The sequence below is a fragment of the Acinonyx jubatus genome, chromosome D1 (assembly GCF_027475565.1).
Source record: "Acinonyx jubatus isolate Ajub_Pintada_27869175 chromosome D1, VMU_Ajub_asm_v1.0, whole genome shotgun sequence".
Classification (NCBI taxonomy): domain Eukaryota; kingdom Metazoa; phylum Chordata; class Mammalia; order Carnivora; family Felidae; genus Acinonyx; species Acinonyx jubatus.
In genome coordinates, this window is record NC_069390.1 from 79,924,665 (window position 1) to 79,947,980 (window position 23,316).

General features: G+C 33.7%; 1 protein-coding gene across 3 annotated transcripts in view; it reads left to right on the top strand.

Moving 5' to 3' along the window:
- CNTN5 (contactin 5) overlaps window positions 1–23,316 on the top strand; it is a 1,351,205-nt gene that overhangs the window by 1,034,713 nt on the left and 293,176 nt on the right. For all 3 annotated transcript variants that reach the window (XM_053203841.1, XM_053203840.1, XM_053203839.1), the window contains exons 11-13: window positions 13,575–13,756; window positions 20,780–20,916; window positions 23,184–23,313. In XM_053203841.1, coding sequence (XP_053059816.1) covers window positions 13,575–13,756; window positions 20,780–20,916; window positions 23,184–23,313 — 449 coding nt within the window. The remainder of the gene's footprint in view (window positions 1–13,574; window positions 13,757–20,779; window positions 20,917–23,183; window positions 23,314–23,316) is intronic.

Below are 23,316 nucleotides of genomic sequence, written 5' to 3' on the forward strand. Positions count from 1 at the left end.
TACTTCTTATTCCCACTCCATTACCTTTGTCCAGACCAGAGTCATGTTTCATAGAGATTTATTCATGCCTCCTAGTTTTTCTCCCTACTCCCAATAGTACTTATGTTCAGTGCATTCTTCTTACTGCATACAGATGATCTTAAACCAGGGGTTGGCAAACTATGGACCACAGACTGATCACCTTTATTTTTTTTATGTTTACTTATTTATGTTGAGAGAGAGAGAGAGAGAATGAGAACGTATGCATGTACAAGTAGGAGAGGGGCAGAGAGAGAGACAGGGAGAAATCCAAGCAGGCTCTGCTGTCAGTGTAGAGCCTATGTGGGGCTCAATCCCACAAACTGTGAGATCACGACCTGAGCTGAAATCAAAAGTCAGGTACCTAAACTACTGAGCCACCCAGGTACCCCCTGGTGACCTTTATTTTACAGGGTTTTTTTTATTTATTTATACATTTTTATTAGAGTACAGCCATACTCATTCATGTGTGCATTGCCTATGTCTGCTTTCACACTATAATGGCAGAGTTGAATTACTACTTACATGTGGTCTGCAAATCTAAAATGCTTAGTCTCTTTAAAAAAAGAGACTCTCTCTCTTTAAAAAAAGTTTGTAGAGCCCTTTCCTAAACTCAAATATGAATATTACACACCTGCTTAAAAAAACACATCAATGATTTTTCAATACCACTGGGAAAAATACTTTAAAATTGTTTTTAAAGCACTTCATACTCTCCCTTGCCTGGCTCTTCAGCCTTGTCACCAGCTACCTCCAACCAAGCACCAGTTTATTAAATACATCATTTTCTCTCTTACTCCCAATGAGGCAGCACATGCTATTAACTCTTCCTTGAAGTTATTGTCTCTGCCTGGATAACTCCTACTCATTCTTCAACTATGAACTAATTACTTGCTTAAGGAAATGTTTTCTGCCTCTCACCATACTCGATTGGGTGGTCCTATCTCAGCACCTCCTCTAAATCATGTCTTTAAATCATTACCTATTTGCATGAAAGTTCCATACTATCATGTTCACCAGTATAACCTTAAATTCTATTGTAAATCCTAGCACATACTAGGTATAATCATGTATAATTGTTTAATGAATGAAAGAATGAATGAATGAATATACCATAATTCCAGAAACTTCCTTCAGGCATTTGCATACCTAATCATGTTCCTTGGCAAAGATAACCTGGCATGTGATTCTTCTGAGTCCTCCTTGTATGGATGGATTCAAGAGTCTCCTCTGATTTGAAGGATAAGAAGCACCTGGCAGAACTGAATTTAGAAGGGAAGGCATCCAACTGCCTCTATTTGGGACACAAGTTGACCTCAGAATGGACTGTTTTCACTGTAACATTATTATTTTTAATAAAAAGAAAATTAGTAAATTTTATAAAATAATGATAAAAACATAAAGGTTATGCCAGTCCTTGATCTCAAAGAGACTATTGAGATTTTTACCTAAATTTTGTCCTTCACCTAAGATAATTAAAAATGATGGGACAATATTTCTGACCTATGACTCTAAGGTCCTAAACAGAAATAATACAATGAGAGGGCTATGAGTTAATACACTGGTCAAGAATCAGAAAGCATAGGGGCACCTGGGTGGCTCAGTTGGTTAAGTGTCTGACTTAGGCTCAGATTACCATCTCACAGCTCATGAGTTCAAGCCCTGAGTCAGGCTCTGTGCTGACAGTTCAGAGCCTGGAGCCGGCTGAAGATTCTGTGCCTCCTTTCGCTCTCTGTGTCTCTCCCACTTGTGCTCTCTCTCTCTCTCTTAAAATAAGTAAACATTTTTAAAAACCAAAGAATCAGAAAAAAAAGAGTCTAGAGCATATATTTAAATTAAATGCAGTTAATTTCTTCTCAAAAAAAATCCCAATTAGTGTGATTATTTGGTGGCTAAGATAAGGGTCTCTTGCCTCAAGAAAACATCCAGTCATCACATTCCTGGAAAGTTTCCAAACTTTCACAAAGAAAATTTTTGCCTTCAAACATTTTGCATATTATGTAGCTTGCAGTGATCACCAACAATAGTTGATTTTGTTCTTTTATTTATTTTTATTTTTATTTTTTTTTGGATATGGAATCATAAAAGAAAAAAAATACCTTTGGCTCAATAGCTTTTTTTTTTATGATGGTTTTTTATGTGCTTTCTTAGAGAAAAGTTATAAAACTTAGTTCTTTCAGTTTCAATCAAAGATATACAATGTTTCCTTCTTTTTTTGTGCAAGTCACAAAGGAGCCATAACTGTATATATTTTCACATCAGATGTAAAATTCATGTCTCACTTGTGACTTATGCAAGGAAAATAGGAAGCTCCATTAGACAGACCTACAATTTGTCTATAAATGGTGATTTGCAGTTAGGGAGTACTTTCCTTTGAAATCATTAAATCTTTACAGCTAAGTATTCCTTTTGCCTTGACAGATTCTACACATTACCTTATCTTATGTATAAAAATGATCTTTAAAAAATACCTTTAATGACTGCAACAATGGCCAAAGTTCATCCAACACTTTTCTTACTTTCTAGAACTACATTTGGAGGCACTTTTTATCCTGTCACTTCAATACAATAGTACCTAACAAAAAGCTTGTGTCAGAATTTCAATGTGGCTTCACATCATCTTTTACTGTTATTAACAGATATTTTTGAGCCAAATGAATAATGCCATCCTCTGTATAACATTAGTTAGATAAAATCTCCTTTATCTTCTTTAAGTTGCATTGCTTATTCTACATGAAAATCAAATGTGGAGTTGAACAGATATAATTTCAACAGACTGAAATAGGGAAAAATGTATGTTCTGGCTTACCATCAAAGCTGATTTTTCTACTCATCCTTTCAGTATAGCTAAAATCAGTCCTCTTTTTAAGCAACAACCTTATATCCATGTTATTATTGAAAATAAACTTGCTTTGAAAAACAATATCAAACAAATTAAAATCTTACTCTACTCAAAATTTTTGTATCCCAAACACCTACAAAAAATGAATTAATTCTTCCTGATTACAAATAAGTTTTTTGAAAGCAGTAAAAATTATTTGATTACCCTGAGTTGTCATGGACAAGGTAAATGATAATGGGGTATCCAAAATGCCTATAAAAAGTGAGCATGGCCAGTAGATTCAGGATCACTATTTCATCTTATAATAGCATACGTATTCCATTGCATACAGAAATCTTTCCAAATAAACTCTATCAATACTTTTTCAAAATATCCACAGTCCAAAGCTTCTAACAACTTAGAGGCAAACATTTTAGGATACTCGTCTTGAGGATATAAGAAAGAAAATTGGAAGTAAACAGCATTAAAACTTTCATAATTTGAAGACATCTTTGTTTTTAAAGGGAAAATGTGTACTTTCAATAAACTTGCCAGTCCTTTCCTGCACACATCATCCAATGTAGGCTACCAAGCTATGTGAAGTTCCACGAATCTGCCTGCCATGCTATCTGACAGTTTTCTGTGTTCATGTACATGGATTTTACCGCCAAGAATGTGCTTTTGCTGCCTGGATGAATTTTCCTCATCCTTGATGGTGTATCTCATGTATCATTCCCAGCCCCTCCAGTCTGAAATAAATAGTCTTCTTTAAAAAAAAAAAGTTTATTTATTTTTGAGAGAGAGAGAGAGACAACACAAGCAGAGGAAGGCCAGAGAGAGAGAGAGAGAGGAGAGAGAGAGAAGGCCAGAATTATTAGCAGGCTCCAGGCTCTGAGCTGTCAGAGCCTGATGCAGGGCTCTAACTCATAAACTAGGAAATCATGACCTGAGCCAAAGTCGGATGCTTAACGGACTGAGCCATCCAGATGCCCCATAAATAGCCTTCTTGACTGCATTCTCTTAACACTGTCCCCTTCTGTATTTGAATCATTCAGTTCATTTTTTTCTCTTTCTAATTGGGTTATAGATTTCTTAAGGCCAAAAATAAATATTTTATTTATATTCATTTCTAATACAGGTCTGGCATATAGTTAAGTTCTCTTGATTTTTTACTTATTAGATCTCCTTTTTTCTTATGTCATCAAAGCACAATTTTGTTCATCTACTACCAGAAGTGTTTTCTCATGTCCTTTGCAATTTCTTATCTTGGGTGTACTCATCCTTATCCCACAGTTTTGCCTTCATATGCAGTTTTGTTTCTGTTCATATTGGGTTTCTTTCCCTGATAGATTAAATGAAGGGAAGTATGGGAATTGAGATTTTGTTATAGTTAAGGAAATAAAATAGCTTAAAATGGTTCAAGCAGGAATCATAAAGTCAATGGAAAACTACTCAAAATTAAGACATTAAAAATTTAAGGCAAGTGTAGAATAGCAATTTTAATTTTGGTCAGGACTATTCGAGGTAGTGTGTTCTTAGGTAAATAACTGCCAGCTATAATTCTATTTACCAAGCCCCTAGACACAAACTAATGTAGAAGTGATATAAAGATTAAAGACGGAAGAAAAAGATGCCATGAAAAGTATTTAGTAATTTTGCATTTTTTGAGAAAATATAGAAATCTAGATTTAAGAAAATAATATCAAGCCAGAAGTGATTATTTTCATATGAAAATTGTATTTGATAGGCTTAATAGCATATTAGACACTGTAGAAGAAGAGATGAATGAACTTGAAGATGAAACAAAAATAAAATACAAAATACAGTATATAGAGAGCAAAAAACTGAATTATGCTAAAGATCTGTGAAATAATAATTAAATCATCTAATGTATATAAAAATTTCAGAAGACAGGGGTAGACAAGCAAAAAAAAAAAAGATTGTAACCAAAAGTTATCACATTATTGAAAAACATAACTTCACGTACTCCCAAAGTTCAATGAAACACAAGAAATTTAAACACAAAGAAAAATACATCATAATCTAATTATAGGATCCCCACAAAGGAATTAAGAGCAAGAAATGTTAGATATACAGACAGATGATATATATAGATGATATAGATATAGATATAGATATAGATATAGATATAGATAGATAACATAGATATAGATATAAATATGTGCAAATATAAAATATATTTACTTTTTAGTTTCTCAATATTCTAATTTCCACTTTTTCTCTAAAGTAAAAATAATAACAATGTATCAGAGGGTTTATAAAGTATATAGAAATAATGTGCAGGATAAGTATAGCACAAAGGATGGGAAGCGAGACATGTTAGTGTAATGCTGTCAGGCAAATATTGCAAGCCTTACAACAATGATGCATACATAAAACAGCTATACCTAAAAACCAGTAGAGGAGTTTAATGAAATACTATAATAATAATAATAATAATAATAATAATAATAATAATTAACAGAAAACAAGGAAAAGAAGGGGAAAAAAGGAACAAAAAAACTGATGGGATAGACAGCAAGCTCATAAATCTACACTTTTTGCAGATAATTATATGAAATGTAAATTCACTAAGATACACCAAAGGGACACAATGTCACACTGGATAAAAAGCAAGACCTTATAATATACTCTTTGCAAGAATTCTATTTTAAATCGTGGTGTGTGTGTGTGTGTGTGTGTGTGTTCGTGAGTGTTACTAAATCCCAAATTCAGCTGCTTGTTTCTGGAAAAGCCAATATTCAAGAGACAAGTTTTGACCAGAAAGGAATTTGATCTTTACTTAGGAGGCAGGCTACCTGGGGAGAAGGTGGATGCCTGAGGTTTTCAAAGGGGTTTAGGGTAGCTAGTCAGTAAAGGGAGTGCAGTGGTCTGCAACATTTCTTGATTGCATACAGACTTGATGTCAGATAACAAATTTTATCTCAGTGCCTTGGAGTTGTGCAAGGGCACGGGGCTGGTTCTTATTTCATGATGTGGAGGAGTACTCTGTTCTGTCTGTAATGGAAAGTAACTCTACAGATACACAAAAGGAGGTTATTAAAATCATTTGCATGACCTGAAAAAAGAAAAACAGTTTGCTAAAAAAAAAAAAAAAAAAATGGCTGGGCTAATCAGAAAGCAGAGGCAGCTTCAAACAAACTTGCTGATCTCTGCTGCCCAGGAAAGTTTTGGACATTTACTCCTCAAGGCCAGTGATCTATCTGCCATGGATTCAGGGTTTAGGTCAGCAAGTAAGGAGTGTGTTATCTTGAAGCAAGTTAACCCTTTAGGCCCATTGGAGTGCTGTTACATGTATTACATGTATAGACCTATAGATTTTGCTAATCTGTTAGGTATGAAATGGAATTTCATTGAGGTAAAATTTGTATTTTTCCAATTATTAAAAAGATTTAATGCATTTTTATTATATATGCTTCCTCTTTTGTCTTTTGCTCATTTTTACAAGTTGACTTTTCTTACAGATTTGTCAGAGTTCTTTATTTAATCTATTTATTAGTCTTTGTTAGAAATTGTGTGGCAAATAAGTTCTCCCTAGTTGTGTCCTTTAATGAAAATAAATTGTTAATACTAATTCAGCCAAATGTATCAATATTTTTTATGAATAGCAATGTTTTAAACATTGAAAAAATCACTGCTTCCCTGTAAGGATAGAAAAACATTTTCCTATATATTTTTCATCAAGAGTTACCAATGATCAGGGAAAAGTGAAATTTGAAGTGGAGGATTTGGTACCTGAATGATGTTTGGTACATTAATCTCTCCTTATTCTATTGGCCAGAACTCAATCACATTCCCCTGACTAAGGGACTAGACTAAGGAAGAAAGGGAAATGTGTTTTTTTAACACTTAGCCAATCTATCCTTCTGAAGAACATTTAAATTCTCCCCACACATTGAATATACTCACCCCTTCCCCAAGGAAAATAAACCAAATCCCATCTGGTCTCTGCATCCCCTCAAGTCTTCTAGATCTCTATCAGGGCCAGATATGGATTATCCTGATTCTGATACTTAAAAGATAAATTGTGTGTCCTCACATAATGGTGGAACAATAATTGGTTATCTAGAGAAAATACATTACTTTTTTAAGCTTATTTATTTATATTGAGAGAGACAGGGACAGCGTGAGTTGGGAGGGGCAGAAACAGAGGGAGAAAGAGAATCCCAAGCAGGCTCCACACCATCAGCATGGAGCCTGATGCAGGACTCAAACCAGCGAAGCCATGAGGTCATGTCCTGAGCTGAAACCAAGATTTGGACGCTTAACCAACTGAGCCACCCCGGTGTCCCAGAAAACATATTCCATTCAGAAAATAGAATGAGAGAATCAAACTAGCCACTTGTCTGTCAAAAATATAAAATTCTTCTGCAAAATCATTCATGTTAAAGCCCATCTCCTTTATGTGTGTGTGTGTTAGGGTGGGGGAGTGTGACAGGGTTCTTAATCAGAGACTGATATCACTCTTCGGAAGAAATTGCCTTGTTTACCCTTCAGAGTATCTTGGCTCTACTCTCTAACATTTTCCTTTTTTTACTCCATGGCCATAATTGAAATGTATGTTGAGGAGCATTCCCTCCTTGTGGGCTCAAATTTTGTAACTTAAACTCTGTTGGTCTACATTTTGAAACCTAAAATTTGTTTTAAGACTCAAATACTCAAATTTTTGTTGTTGCTTTAAACTCAGACTCTTGGTTTCTTTGGCAATGCAGTTATCTCAAAATCTAACTGGCTTCTGATCTGTTTGCTTCCACACAATTCCATGTACTAGTAACTCCATTTAAAGTTATTTGCTGGAAATAAGTCCCCAAGCCTCTTTTTCCTCAATATAATGGCAGCTACCTTGATATCATCAGGTTTGGTTGAGAACATCAAAACTCTTAATTTTGCCATGAGATTGATTTTTAATAGCCCCTTGTTACCCTTTGTCTTTTTATTCTTATTTCCTACTCTCTAGGATCTATAAAAAATGAGATTTTCTAACTGTATCAATTATGTATTCCCATAGCAATGCTGCATAAAAAACCCCCAAAATAGCAGCTTAAATCAATAACCATTTATTATTTATAAAAAAGCAGAAATGGTTGTGTATTTCTGCAGATTTGTCTCAGACTGGGTTGATACCAGCTGAACTAGATTATAAACATGTCAGCTAAAGAGTCCATCGGAAGTTGGCTGGCCTGGAATGTCCTTTGCCTAGACAATGTGGCTGTACTCCATGTGCTCTTTCATTCTCCTGAAGGCTAATTTAAATGATTCTCATGGCAAAGGCAGGCTTCCAAGGGGAAGAGCAAAAGCACACAAATCTTTGTAAAGCTACATTTTAATACCCAAAGCAAGTCATAAGACAGCCCAGATTCAAAGTATTTGTCAACAGACTATCTTTTTTGTCTTCCAAACTCCAATTATTTTTTAAGTTTATGTATTTATTTTGGGGGAAAGAGAGAGAAAGAGAGAGAGAGAGAGAGAGAGAGAGAGAGAGAGAGAGAAAATGTGCTCAACTGGAGGAGGAACAGAGAGAGAAAGGAAGAGAACGATTCCCAAGCAGGCTCCACACTGTCAGCTCAGAGCCACACACATGGCTCAATCCCAGGAACTGTGAGATCATGACCTGAACCGAAATCAAAAGATATGGATATAGAGAGTGATTAAGAATAGAGGCCATTTTTGCAATTAATCTACTTAATTGACCAGGGTCCCACATTTTGCAGTCTTTCTATTCTCATTAATTCTACTGACAATCTATCCTGTATTTTCCTGACCTAATCTCTTTTATCTAATATTTTGGTAAATAAAGCTGGTAACAATCCACACACACTTTTAGTATTCTATTTTCCAATTCCTTGACTAGGCTATGTAAGCATATGGATGACCTTTCCAAACTATCAAAGGTATAAGTTTTACCAGATATTTTGCCACTACATAAACAGGATCTTCTTTTTCTTATTCCCCAGTACCAGATCTGTATCTCTTTCATCCTGACTGTTCCAAATATTTTATGTCTTGTTATGACAGTTATACATTTTTATATGCCAATTTCTATGCTAGTAAAATAATGCTAGTAGGTATAATAAATAAATCTTCAAATATTAGGGCCTTAGCAAGGATAAATATTTATATATCATTCACATAGTATCCAAAGAGAATTTTTGATTGGCACTGGTGAAATAGTAGTTTGACACTTTCCTCCACACAGTCATTTAAAGACCTAATCTCTGCTATTTCAACCATTGACTTCCAAAATTGCCCTGGGCATTAAGATCCACTTAGTCAACAGGAAAAGACTGAATAGAGACTTGTTGGGGAATAATTCCACTACATTTCATGGTGAGAAATCAGTATCATGGTCATACCTATTTGCATAGAAAAAAAAAGCAAACATGTACCCAGGAGAAAAAAGGAATGGATTCTGGGAAGGGTTGAGCTTCCTACTTTTTGCTATATGTTACATTTGTTTGGAAAATTATACTGCTTTTAATAGTTACCCTATTAATTTTACCATGCATTCCTAAAGTCTGGAGTTCATATCTTAACCATCTTCCCCAAAGTAAAAGAACTTTAAGACATTTTAACTCTATTCGCTCCTTCTTTTTAATTACATGGTTTCTTATTTTATCATTACAAAGTTCCACAGAAGATTTATTTTGACATAAGTTAACTTTCTTTAAACATTTGGAAAACACTAAAATAATACTTTTAGTGTTTTACACTTTATTTATTTATTTGTGCACACTTTATTTTATTTGTTTACACATTTAGTGTTAACAAAAAATACCTAAAAGCTTTTTTAAACTTTTATTATAAATAAAATATACCTTTTTATAGACATGTGACTTTCACAATAATTCATCCTATGTTTAGCTGTAAAGATTGACTCAACAAATTCTAAAAAGCAGAAACTGTACAAATCACTCTCTCTACGTATCAAAACATATGGCTTGTGGCTATGTCTGATATCAGAGGAAAAGACAGCCTTAAATGATTTTATTATTAACCATAAATAATAACTATATTGATCATTCAGCTCAAAAAGCTAGAAGTACAATATAAATGTACTGATCAAGAAAGAGGAATAAATAAATAAATAAATAAATAAATGGAAACTCCTGAATTAAAATAAAAAAGTAAAAACTCAAAATTCTTATTTTAAAGACCGATAAAATAGACAAACTCTAACAAAGCTAATCATTTAAAAATCAATACATCTAATATTTATTGGGTACTCACTATTTGAAATGTATTTTGCTAAGTAATTTACAAAAACATAGCTCACTTAAAGCTCAAAATAATATGAGAATCATTATTTCATAAATTTATTAAATACTAATTATGTGCCTAGCACTCTATGAGACACTGTGAACATATTGACGAACAAGAGTGATAATGCCATTGCCCTCAAAATATTTCCATTCTTGGGGCGCCTGGGTGGTTCAGTCGGTTGAGCTTCTGACATCGGCTTAGGTCATGATCTTGCAGCTCCTGAGTTCGAGCCCTGCTTTGGGCTGTGTGCTGACAGCTCAGAGCCTGGAGCCTTCTTCGGATTCGGTGTCTCCCTCTCTCTCTGCCCCAACCCACTCACATTCAGTCTCTGTCTCTCTCATAAATAAATAAACCTTAAGAAATTAAAAAAATATATATTTCCATTTAAGGAGCAAATATCTCCATTTTACAGATGGAGAAATTAGATTTATTAACTTAGATAACTTTCCTGAGATCCCATAGCATCTTTGTGTTCAAACTGTATTTTAACCTAAATTGTATTCCCTGAGTTCCATGCTCTTAACCAACATGCAAAGCTAAACAGGTTGGGGGGAGGGGATGACAGCATATACTACTAAAATTATGAAGTAAATACAAACATCCTTGCCATATTATTGCAAATATTTTTTTTGTTCGCTTGCTCTGTCCTAAGCTCTTTAAATAATTAATGTACACAACTACTCTCTGAAATAGATTGTATTATTTCCACCATATTTTACATTTGAGGCAACTGAAGGAATAAGATGTTAAATAACTTCTAGTTCCAGAGCTTTTTTATCCCCAGGAAGTCTAGCAATGGATCCCACATTTAACTACTACTACAATGTGCAACCACTCATTACTGAGGAATTTTTAAATAATTTTAAATCACTATTTATACAGCTTATTGCTAAAATGTTGAAATTATGGATGGAGTACTTGATTTTCTAGGGAAACCTGAATTGCCAAAGTTGACCTAAGTAGAACCCAACACAATTAAAGAAAACCTAGAAGAAACTGCAATCATTGTAAAAAAAAAACTAACTCCACTAATGATGGCAGACCCGGGTAACTTTTTTTTGAAAATGCTATCAGTATCCTAAGGAACATATAATTTCCCTACTATTTAAGCTATCAGAGAGAGGGGGATATTCTGGCATGTTCACTAAGCTATCTTCCATCACTATGATACCAAATCGTCAAAACTAGCTTGTAAACAAACCAACCACTAAAAAGTAAGCGCACACACAAACGAATAAACCTAATAAGCTGAAGACACTCTCACCTTTGAATATAGATGTAAAAATACTCATTTAAAAAATCACAAATTAATTCTCATACATATTAAAAAAATGATATGCCATGCCAATGTAAAGATTATTCTAAAATGCAAGGTTCATTCCTCCTGGATGTTGGATATATGTACCTACCTAAATAAATAAGAAAAATTGTCAAACTATAATCCAGAAATTTCAATACTACGCTTATTCCTAAGGAACAAATCAAAAAGGTGTTCAAAATACATAGCATTGTTTATATTAGTGAACATTGCTATCTCAACTATAAGAAAAATTAGTGTAAAAAACTAATAATTAGCAATTACAATCTGTGGTAGAAGGTTATAAGAGATGTGAGTTATAGGAGATACACAAAGCACTTTGTTATTTAACAGAAAAAAAAATCCTTGCAGACTTTGGTAAAGACTTTACTGAAGAGGAGGAATTTAGGATGGGCCTCAGAGGATTAGTAGGATTTTAACAGATATAATTGGGAACACACAGAGATATGTTTCTGGGTCACGAGATATGGAAGGAAATAGTGAGAAATCAAACTGAGAAAGTAGACTGGGTCCAAACCATAAAGTGCATTAAATATAGATAGTAATAAATAAATCAGTGGAACAGAACTGAGAAGCCTGAAACAAATTCAAGTATGTGAGAACCAATTATATGACAAACTTAAGATACCAAATATTGTGGGGAAAGGAGTTTTACTGTAATGATACTGCAATAATTCCCTATCTCACACCAAAAACATGAATATATTCCAGGTGGATTAAAGATCAATCTGTTCAAAACAAAAACAAAAAAACAAAACACAAAATACTGGCAGTAACAATGCATAAAATATGGCCATAAACTTAGGTGTACATATAATTTTTTAAACAAACAAATTTAGAGGTTGTGAAGGAAACTATACATATGTTTGTTTCTTCTAAAACTGTATATAAAAGTGTATTGTAGAAGCCACCATAAACTATTAATACCTGAGGGAGAATTTTTCTGAGAAACAAAGTCTTAGTGGCTCTAATACACAAAGAACTCTAAGAAATAAATTTTAAAAATGCAAATAGGCAAATAGAAAAATGAAAGAAAAAATAGAAAAATAACATAAGCAAACAATTCAAAGAAAAGTAGATGCAAATAGCCAATAAAAATATAAAAATGTTTCAATCTTCTTTGAGTTCAGAGAAATATTAATTAAAGTAGCAACAAAACATTTTTTACCTCTCAATACTGACAAAAATTAAACAGATTGATCACATAAAATGGTTGCAAAGATATGGGGTAACAGCCTCATATATTACTGATAGATATGGAAACTGCTACTATATTATTGAAAAATAATCTGGTAGTACTTATTAAAATGAAAAATGTGGGTGCCCTTTGATCCATCAATTTCACTTTTGTGAATGTCTGCTGTAGAAAATAAAAGCTATAGTATATGATATATGTGCAAAGTTGTTTGTAGCAATATTGTTTCTTAGTGGGAAAAAATAAAAAGGAAAGGAGAGAAACTGGGACTACACTTAATGTCTAAATATAGGGGCTGGTTGATTAAATTCTGATATGTTTATATAATGGAATAATATATAGCCATCAAATAGAGTTAGTCAGGAGTTTATCTTGATTTTAATTTTTTTAGTAAATATCAAGTATATGACTTACATTTTTAAACAAAACAAAAATAAATCATATGTGTATATATATATATATATATATATGCATCATTAAGACAAGGTAGGAGATAACAAACAAATTGCATTTGTCATTGAAAAAGAAGATACTTGCAGAGGTTGGAGCAAAAAGAGTTCTTAGTTCATTTAGTTCATGAGTCATTTGTTCAACGTATTGGAATAATCATACATTACTTTTGTAATTTCATAAATTACCTTTGCCATTCAAACAATCTTAAAAATGTTTTTTTAAATAAAGCATAATGTTTTAAAATGTATAAAATATTGTCTCTGAATTGCCTTCCTGAAATATGAAAGAAAAGGAAACTATCTTCCTTGAATTTAACTATTTACCAGACAATACACATGGGAAGTGAAGTATATCAACCAGCACGTGGTCTTTAATTGTGATTACACTTTATTGCACTCAGCCGATTAAGTGCTTAAATTACCAGATAATAGAATCTATGTTCCTAATAATGGAAAGTGTATTAACAGTATTTTTGCTCTTAATTGTAGCCCAGTTCCAACAATCACATGGATGAAGGTTAATGGTTATATTCCTAGTAAGGCACGTCTGCGGAAATCTCAGGCAGTGCTGGAAATACCCAACGTGCAGCTGGATGATGCAGGCCTATATGAGTGCAGAGCTGAAAATTCACGTGGAAAAAACTCCTTCCGTGGACAATTACAAGTATACAGTAAGTGTTCTCAGCAAAGCATGATGCTCTAGTCATTCCCAAGGGTCAAATTGAAAATGAAAATTAATTTGAACGACATATTGTTTGTTAGGTAGTACATAAAAACCAAGTAATAATTTATAATCATACTATTTTGCATGGTAAAATATCATGTAAAATTATGCTATACACAGAAGTGCTTTAAATTAAAAATGAATGGGGAAATAGCAGGTTCTTTGCATAGAATAGAGAGTGGCTATACTTAAAAATGAGATGTTTTCCTTGCACCAAAGCCATTCTCTGATAAATTAAAAATCTTGTAACCTTTATTAATTTATTCTTGCCATTGGCCTGAATCAGGAATTTCAATCTATTGCCCATGCACCAAATCCTGCCCAGATGTCACTTTTTTGAAAATAAAATTTCAGGGGCACCTGGGTGGCTCAGTCGGTTAAGCGTCCGACTTTGGCCAGGTCATGATCTCATGGTTCATGAGTTTGAGCCCTGCATCAGCCTCTGTGCTGACGACTTAGAGCCTGGAGCTTGCTTCAGATTCTGTGTCACCCTCTCTCTCTGCCCCTCCCCGACTCACATTCTGTCTCTCTCTCTAAAAAAAAAAATGAATCAACATTAAAAAATTTTTAAAAGAAAGAAAAGAAAATTTTACTGGAACACAACCACACCCATTTGTTTACATATTGTCTATGTCAGCTTTTACACTGCTATGGCAGAATGAGGCAGTTGAGACAGAATTAAGTAGTTGATTTGCAAAGCCTAAAATATCTACTATCTGGTCCTTTACAGAAAAACTTTTCTGACCCCTGGCCTATATTAATATATCTGTATGATAAATAGCCTCTACAACATACAAACATTTATATATCCAAAAATGCCAAAGAACCAACCAGGTTGTGTATAAGAACTGGGAAAATCTACTTCAAAAAATATCTACAATTTCGTCTTTACTTCTGAGGATCATAAGTTGTATCTACTTTTCATATTTGCTTTTATAATGTACATTAAACATAATGGGTAAGTAATAGTATTCTTATTTCCTATATGAAGACACACACACACACACACACACACACACACACACACAACCACACACACATACACACAAAGAGGAACACTATAATCTAGAACATTGATATAAGAAAATTCAAATGCTTTCAATATAAAACTATCCAAATTGCCTATTTGGCTGAACCCACCAAACAACTACAACTGTCACTGTATCTCAAGATCCATTCACCTAAAAAGCTTACTGCCCTGCAAAGGAACTCTTAAAGAACAGTTTGAAACATTAATATCTGAATTTAAACTGATTTTTCTTTCTTGATCTCTAATAACTCCTTTAGGAATTCAGTAGTCCAACCTTATTACTCTACCATACATATTTCATTCATTCATTTATTCAATTAATGTTTATTAAAAGCCTATTATTGCTCTACATACTAGCAGTAGAACTTTGAAGGAATTCGTGGTCCACCAGATTAGATGAAATGCAAACTCCACATTAGAACAGAGCATGTTGTCTGCAGTGATAAAGGCATGTGCAAAGGATTGTGGGAGCAGATTCTACTGCATCTACTGGGATGAATCAGAGAAAGCTTTCCAAAGGATATCTTTAAGCCTTTCTTTAAAGGCTAAACAGGGGAAAGCATCCTGAAGAAAAACATAGAGCCATTTAGAAGTTTGTAAGATTGAAGCACTAGCACTGGTTTGTTTATTTAGGCCATGGGTATTATAGTTTGATGAAACTCACAAAGCAAACTGTTCACAATTTCTTACTACATCATTAGGTCAACTGTGTAGCCATAGGGGTAAAAATTCTTGCTTCTGTACCCCAATGAACAATAATTAACATTCAAATACATTATGTTGGTTTATACTCCAAAGTGTGAAGTTATACCAGTTTCTCTCTACAAATAAAAATCTGATACTGAAAGACAAGTGTTCAACCAGAGCATTGTCACTCAAAACCACACAAAGAAATGCAAGGAGAGACTGTTACTCTTAAGGCAATTTGGGAAAATTTCCAAATCTTTCTGGGTGGTGAAAATTGGCCCACACCTAAGTTATAATTAGATTTACAGTACAGGACAGAACCTCCCACATGGAACTACTCCATTGTACCTCTCTCCATTCCAGCTACTTGATTCATAGTAGTAATGATTATTTCCAAGAAAAAAGAAATAAAATTGATTTCACTCAATATTACTGGTTTACCTTCTGGTAAGAGAGTGTACTACTAAGAAACAAACTGTGAACTCTCCTTGTCATGCACAATTAGATGTACGATGCAGGCCAGCCAGGTAAGGACAGACCTTCCCAAAACATGCATCATTTTGAATAGAGAATAATTAAGATTATTGACTAGAAAAAGAAACTGGGCTAGCTGGCTACTCTGGTATATAACATCTGACAGTTTGGGAAGGTATCTTGGAAGAATTTGGCCTTTCACTGTAGCCCATTTTTAGGGTAGTTTTTCTACGCTGCTCCTGATTTTGCCCAAATAGTTCCAGTTTATGTCTGTAGCACTGGGACAATAACAAAAAGCTCTATTTCACTTCCAGAACTGTCTTGCTTATTACATAGTCACCCAATTTGTACTTTTAAATCTGTTGCCTTTAACATAAGGGCTTTTCTCCTCACCCCTGAAACTCTGTAGAATTTAAGGATCTTGGCTAGCATTTCCTCCTGACAGTTGATACAGAATAGCATGATGCATGAATATTTCACTGTATCCATGGTTTGTATTTGGAATGTTCTCCTTTTAGGAGAATGGATTTTTGTTGGAAGTTCTGTAACCTGATCTTCAACCAATGAAAAAAGTAGAGGCTGACACTTTAACTTAAATGGTCAATATTCACTGAGTACTGAAAACATATAGTTTTTCTTGTGTTCTCACTGTCTTCATGAAAGTGTAATTATGGGAATGTTTTACATGTTCACTTAGTTGTTTAGCTCAATGGATGAGCCAAGGTTTTAAGACAACCTTTCTAGTCTCTGTTTTTGTTGTTGTTGTTGTTGTTGTTGTTGTTTTTGGTCAAATCATTACAAAATGAGTGCCAACATAGGTGGTAGGCATAAATTTAAGCCACACGGTATTTATAATTAAGATTCTGTAGGTGTCCTTGGGTGACTCAGTTGGTTAAGCCTCTGACTCTTGATTTCAGCCCAGGTCATAATCTCACAGTGTGTGACATCAAGCCCCATGTCAGGTTCTGCACTGACAGTGTGGAGTCTGCTTGGGGTTCTGTCTCTCCCCCTCTCTCTCTCTGTCCCTCCTCAATGCTCTCCCCCTCTCTCTCAAAAAAAATAATAGTAATTTTAAAAAAAGATCTATATTGTAAACATAATGCAAAAAATAACACAACAAAAAGTCCATGGTACTAAAATAATAAAAATAAAGGTAAACTTACAGGTGTTATTTAACCAATATTGGAATAACAATACTCATGAAATAAAAAAAAAATTAAACTACAAAAAAACATAATTGAATAAATTGAAAAAATAACAATTGAAACTTAGAAAAAAACTACATATGTATTCTATTAAATATGTCTTTTTTATAACATATGGTAGTTTTATAGGTGAAATAATTTCTTTGATTATTTCTATGTCTTTTAACTTCTGATGATTAATCAAAGACTAGTCACACAAATTTACTAGTCACACAAATTTTTAGTCTTTATATTTCCAACATAAATTGAACCCTATTTGTTAAAGTTCTCAATTAAGATGAAAAGAAACAATGAAAAAACAAAAAGAAGAAAGAAGTAAGGAAGATAGGAGGAAAAGAGGAAGGAAGGAAGGAAATTAAAACAGTTTTAAGCAGTTTTATATGCAAGGAGATCTCAACAGGAGGTACTTTGTGTAGAGAAAAATATTATATAAATATATGTGATCTATGAGTTTAAATATGTATCATGTGCCCCACAACTAATAATTTCCCCAAATATCCAATAAGAAATAGAATTTTATTTTCATTGTAGTGTATTATAGATTTCCTTATTTTTAAAAGATCTCTGGAGAGTGCCCTCACAAATTTTAATGCCTTCCAATGTCTACAATTTGATTATTAAGCTTTTCCAAGACAAAGATTTGCTTTGTTTTGTTTTGTTATTTTTCCTATCAAGCATTCTGTTAAGCTGAATGGATAAACAAGATGAGATATATATATACACACACACACACCATATATATATGTTATATATGTTATATATATATATATATATATATATACACAAACACACACACACACCATATATAACATATATATATGGTGTGTGTGTGTATATATATACATATAACATATATATGATGTGTGTGTGTGTATATATATATACACATACACACATACATATGATGTGTGTATATATATATACATATATATACACACACACACACACACACACATACATATGGTATATATGGTATACATATGGTATACATACATATATATATATATATATATATATATATATATATATATGGTATATATACATAACCACAGAGTATTACGCGGCAATCAAAAAGAATGAAATCTTGCCATTTGCAACTACATGGATGGAACTGGAGGGTATTATGCTAAGTGAAATTAGTCAGTCAGAGAAAGACAAAAATCATATGACTTCACTCATATGAGGACTTTAAGAGACAAAACAGATGAACATAAGTGAAGGGAAACAAAAATAATATAAAAACAGGGAGGGGGACTAAACAGAAGAGATTCATAAATATGGAGAACAAATTGAGGGTTACTAGAGGGGTTGTGTGGAGGGGGGTGGGCTAAATGGATAAGGTGCACTAAGGAATCTACTCCTGATATCATTGTTGCACTATATGCTAACTAATTTGGATGTAAATTTAAAAAAATAAAAAATAAAATTAAAAAAGGAAACCTTATATGATTTAGACTCAAACTTGAATTATTATTAGAATTAAAAGAGACAAAGAAGAAAAGTAGAACATTCCAGGTGGATTTAACAATTTGAGGAAGATGCAGGGTGTTCTTAGGAGACAGTAAACCTGTGTGCTTGGATTACAAGGATAATGAATAGTATGAAGTAGACTGGCAAAGCAGGGTAGTAAAGTTTACAGAAAGCCCCAATGAGAAAGTAGAGTTTAATGTTACTTTTGTATCTTACCATTCCTATCAGCATTTTTAGCATGCATGAGAGATAACTAAAAAGGGACTCATTTTAAAAGACAGGCATGAAAGTCATGAAAGCTAATATTTGAAGCTCACCATGGCAAGATTTTTGCTTGATAGCTCCTAGGCTGATGATATTGAATCAGATGTTGATGTTGGATCACAGAATGTGTTCAAAGGCCTACAAATTCTGAATATACCAAAGTAAGGCTCCTTACAGTCATTATCTAGAAGACCAATGAGCTATTGAAAACAAAATTCCCATTCAGAGATCAGGAGAAGGCAAAACACACTAGGAATGCAATAAATGCTTCCAATTCATTTTTTAATGTGCCAGAGTAGAATGAAATAATTGTATGCTGCCTGGAGTCAGAAATATCTGACTTTGGTTTTTTGTTTTTTTTTTTAATTTTTTTTTTTCAACATTTATTTATTTTTGGGACAGAGAGAGACAGAGCATGAACGGGGGAGGGGCAGAGAGAGAGGGAGACACAGAATCGGAAACAGGCTCCAGCCTCTGAGCCATCAGCCCAGAGCCCAACGCAGGGCTCGAACTCACGGACCGCGAGATCGTGACCTGGCTGAAGTCGGACGCTTAACCGACTGCGCCACCCAGGCGCCCCTGAAATATCTGACTTTGAATGTGGTTTCTATGCCTTATTAATTGTGTGACCTTGGGTAAATTTTTTTTTAACCTCTCTGAGCCAAAGTTTCCTGATTCATAAAATTAGATGTTTGTTTTCAGGATCGATGTAACAGGGATTAATTGATAATGTAGCTCAGTGTCTAGGACTAGCGATTAATAAATGAGAGTTCTTTCTCTCTCACTCTGTTTCCTCCCTTTTAAACTGCTTAGGTTTTGGACCCACAATTGTCCCTTTAGACCCACTATTCTAGTATTCAGGTGCAGTTTCCTTTAGTACATCTTCTTTCCTTTCTTGTGCTACCATATCCTATAGCATTGACGTTAGACTTCCTCTACCACAATAAAAACTCCTAAAAAAGAAATGACATAGATGCTCCTATATCCTTAATAACTTCTAACACCAAGAAAGGACTAAATAGTATGAAGTGAATGAATCAGTGATCAAAGTCCTCACTGTCACAAAGTAAAATATGTTATAGGTTAATGCCAAAAAATTTGCTAGAGAAAAATAATTGTTCAATATTTATAACTATTGTTTCAGTTTTTCAGTGTTTTTGTGGACAAAAAGTCATTTGTTTTTAGTAGTTTTATTTTAAAAATTATCCAATGGAGGAAAGACACTATTTTGTGTCTTACAGGTTGTAAACAAGTACATTATCTCTTTCTTGATAAAGTAGTTTTTCTCTGTTGTAATTTTGAAAAAGGATTTTAAAAAGTTTTGAAGAATGTTAATAAATATATAAAAAATTTTACACCAAGAGAAATTTGAATTAATAAATTATTTTTCCTATGCAATTCAATTTATTTTAGAAAAAACAAAAATAAAAAAGCAAAGCAATTATTCAATAAATGGTCTTTTTGTATTATATCACCTTGCACTAACGCTGCCTCAATGTCTGGAAAAAAAGGATGCCTCTAAGTACTTGATTTCCTATTAAACAAGTTCTGATACCTTGGGGAGACTGTAGCCACTTGCTGTAAGTTGGGTAAAACAATAAGATACACTTGACCTAGCTTACAAAAGTGTTTTAAATTATCAAAATATTATCACTGCTATATCTTTTTACATAGGAAATAGAGTTCTGTGTGCAATGCAATGTTGTGCTTCTTCTGAATACCTACAATTATGTGAATTGATAAAAAAAATTAATGCAAGTAATATTTCCACATGAATTTTGAATTTGGTAAAGTGTTTGAAAAATGAAGTCATCCTTCTTTAATTCTTAAACTCTTACAGCTTATCCACACTGGGTAGAAAAACTGAATGACACTCAGTTGGACAGTGGGAGCCCTCTCCGATGGGAATGTAAGGCTACTGGAAAACCCCGACCCACATACCGTTGGCTGAAGAATGGAGTGTCCCTCTTGCCTCAGGTACTGTTGGTAACTGTTAATCTGTTCCAGTGTAATTTTAACAGGATTTCACACAGGATATGACAAACTATCCTCCTTTTGTATTATTGAAAGTCATTTCTTATATATGCCTCCTAATGTAGTGAAGTGAGAAATAAAATGTATTTATAAATAAATTTTTTAACGTTTATTTTTATTTTTGAGACAGAGACAGAGCATGAATGGGGGAGGGTCAGAGAAAGAGGGAGACACAGAATCCAAAACAGGCTCCAGGCTCCAAGCTGTCAGCATAGAACCTGACGCGGGGATCAAACTCACGAACCGCGAGATCATGACCTGAGCCGAAGTCAGACGCTTAACTGACTGAGCCACCCAGGCGCCCCTAAAATTTTCTTTTTAATTACCTCATTAATTTTTGAGGAACATGTTGTTAGTTTAAGTTTTATTTGATCCTATAAATTCATGGGAAAATATCAATTATTATCATAGATTCATTGCTGTCTCTAGCTGACTTTTAGATATCATCTAGCTTGTTGTGTCACTTCGCAGATGGTGGAATTTGTCCCAGAAGTAAAGTGACTTGTCCAAGATCATGTATCTGGTGAGAGACGAGACTATTATAGAATCCTAGCTTTCTGTATCTTGGACAGGTTCTGTGGCATCCTACTTAATAGGATTTAAAAAACTAAATTTTTTTTTTTAGTAACTTTGCATATTTTTGAAACATGTACTGGATTTGAAAATAAATCAATTACTGTTTAGTTTTAAAATGATGGTAATAATTTTAGCCAACTCCCTTGTATGGCCTTTGCAGAAAGGAGGGCAAGGCGAGAATAGTTCACTATTTATGGCCAAAAATGGAAGGGTGGTATATGAGGTTGAAATTCCGAACACAGATTATGCCCAGATCCTACCACTACCAAGAGGTCTCTTGCCTGTCATTCACCTCTTTGGGCTTCAGTTCGCTCCTTTATAAAATGAAGAGATTGGATCATATCATCCCCACAGTCCCATCCAGCTCCAACATTCTCTTATAAAACCAGTTAGGCCAAAACAAAACACAATTACAGAAAACGAATACAGAAATACAAATAACTATAGAGCCATTAAAACTGAGGGTGTGAGAATCCTGAGTCATTGATTCATTGTCTCTTTCTCTCTAATTTCCTGGGGATACCAGATAAACCTTGAGAAAAGACTATGCTGGTCATATTTTCTTTCAGCATCCCAGTAAATTAAATTCCACTGGCAGATAATACTGTTGCAAAGTGAATGGGCTTATTTTGAAAATTATGTAAACTTACTTGGCATCTCTGTTGATAGGTAAACCACTGATCACTAAAATTGAAAGAATTATTTGTTTGGCATTAAGTAGACAGGATACCTTAACAGCATTTTAAATTTCAAATTTGTTTTTGAAATGAGCTCTTGGCTTCAGTTGACCTCAATTTGCCCATGCTCGGTTTTCTGAGTTCTATATTAAATTTTATCTGATAATGAGTTTATATTTTTTGGTCAATAATTTTGTACAGAATCCAGTTGCAGGGCAGTTTTTTTATTTGTTTTAGTTTGTCAGGAAGTGAGAAAAGGTAAACTTCTGATCACATTAATATAACAAAGGGATTCTTTTTTTATTTTTATGTTTATTTATCTATTTTGAGAGAGAGAAAAAGTGTGAGTAGGGGAAGGGCAGAGAGAGGGATAGAGAGAATACTAAGCAGGCTCCACACTGCCAGCATGGATTCCTGATGCAGGGCTTCAGCCCACAAACCACAATATCATGACCTAAGCCAAAGTCAGACACTTAACTGAGCCACACAGGTGCTCCTAGCAAAAGGATTCTTCATTTGACCTGGGCTGGTTTTAACTTTGATCTTACTTGTCTACAGTCACAATTTTTTCCACATGTGAACCCCTTCTTCTTATGTAAAATGAGCTCAACCAAAAGCATTATCTGCTGATTATATTTTATAGGCTGATCTAGTATATCAAAAAAAAAAAAAAAAAAAAAACAACTGCTCAGTATAAAAACAAAACTGAAACTAAAACTCCTAAGAGTAACTACAGTAAAATACTGTTATGATGTCTTTTTTGACCAAGAAATAGTTATAATTTACAAAAGACATTTTATCATAAAATAATGAACAGTAAATTTGTGTTATTAACTTGTCAAATAATGTTCAACTGCATTCATCGGAGGCTTCTTTCCCTCGGCCTAGAAGAGAGTAACTGCAAAATCTGTATGATTTATTCATTTTCTTTATCTATTTATTTTTATTTTATTACAGAATAGGATTGAGATGGTTAATGGAGTATTGATGATCCACAACGTGAATCAATCAGATGCTGGAATGTATCAGTGTTTGGCCGAAAATAAATACGGAGCCATTTTTGCGAGTGCTGAGCTGAAGATTCTAGGTA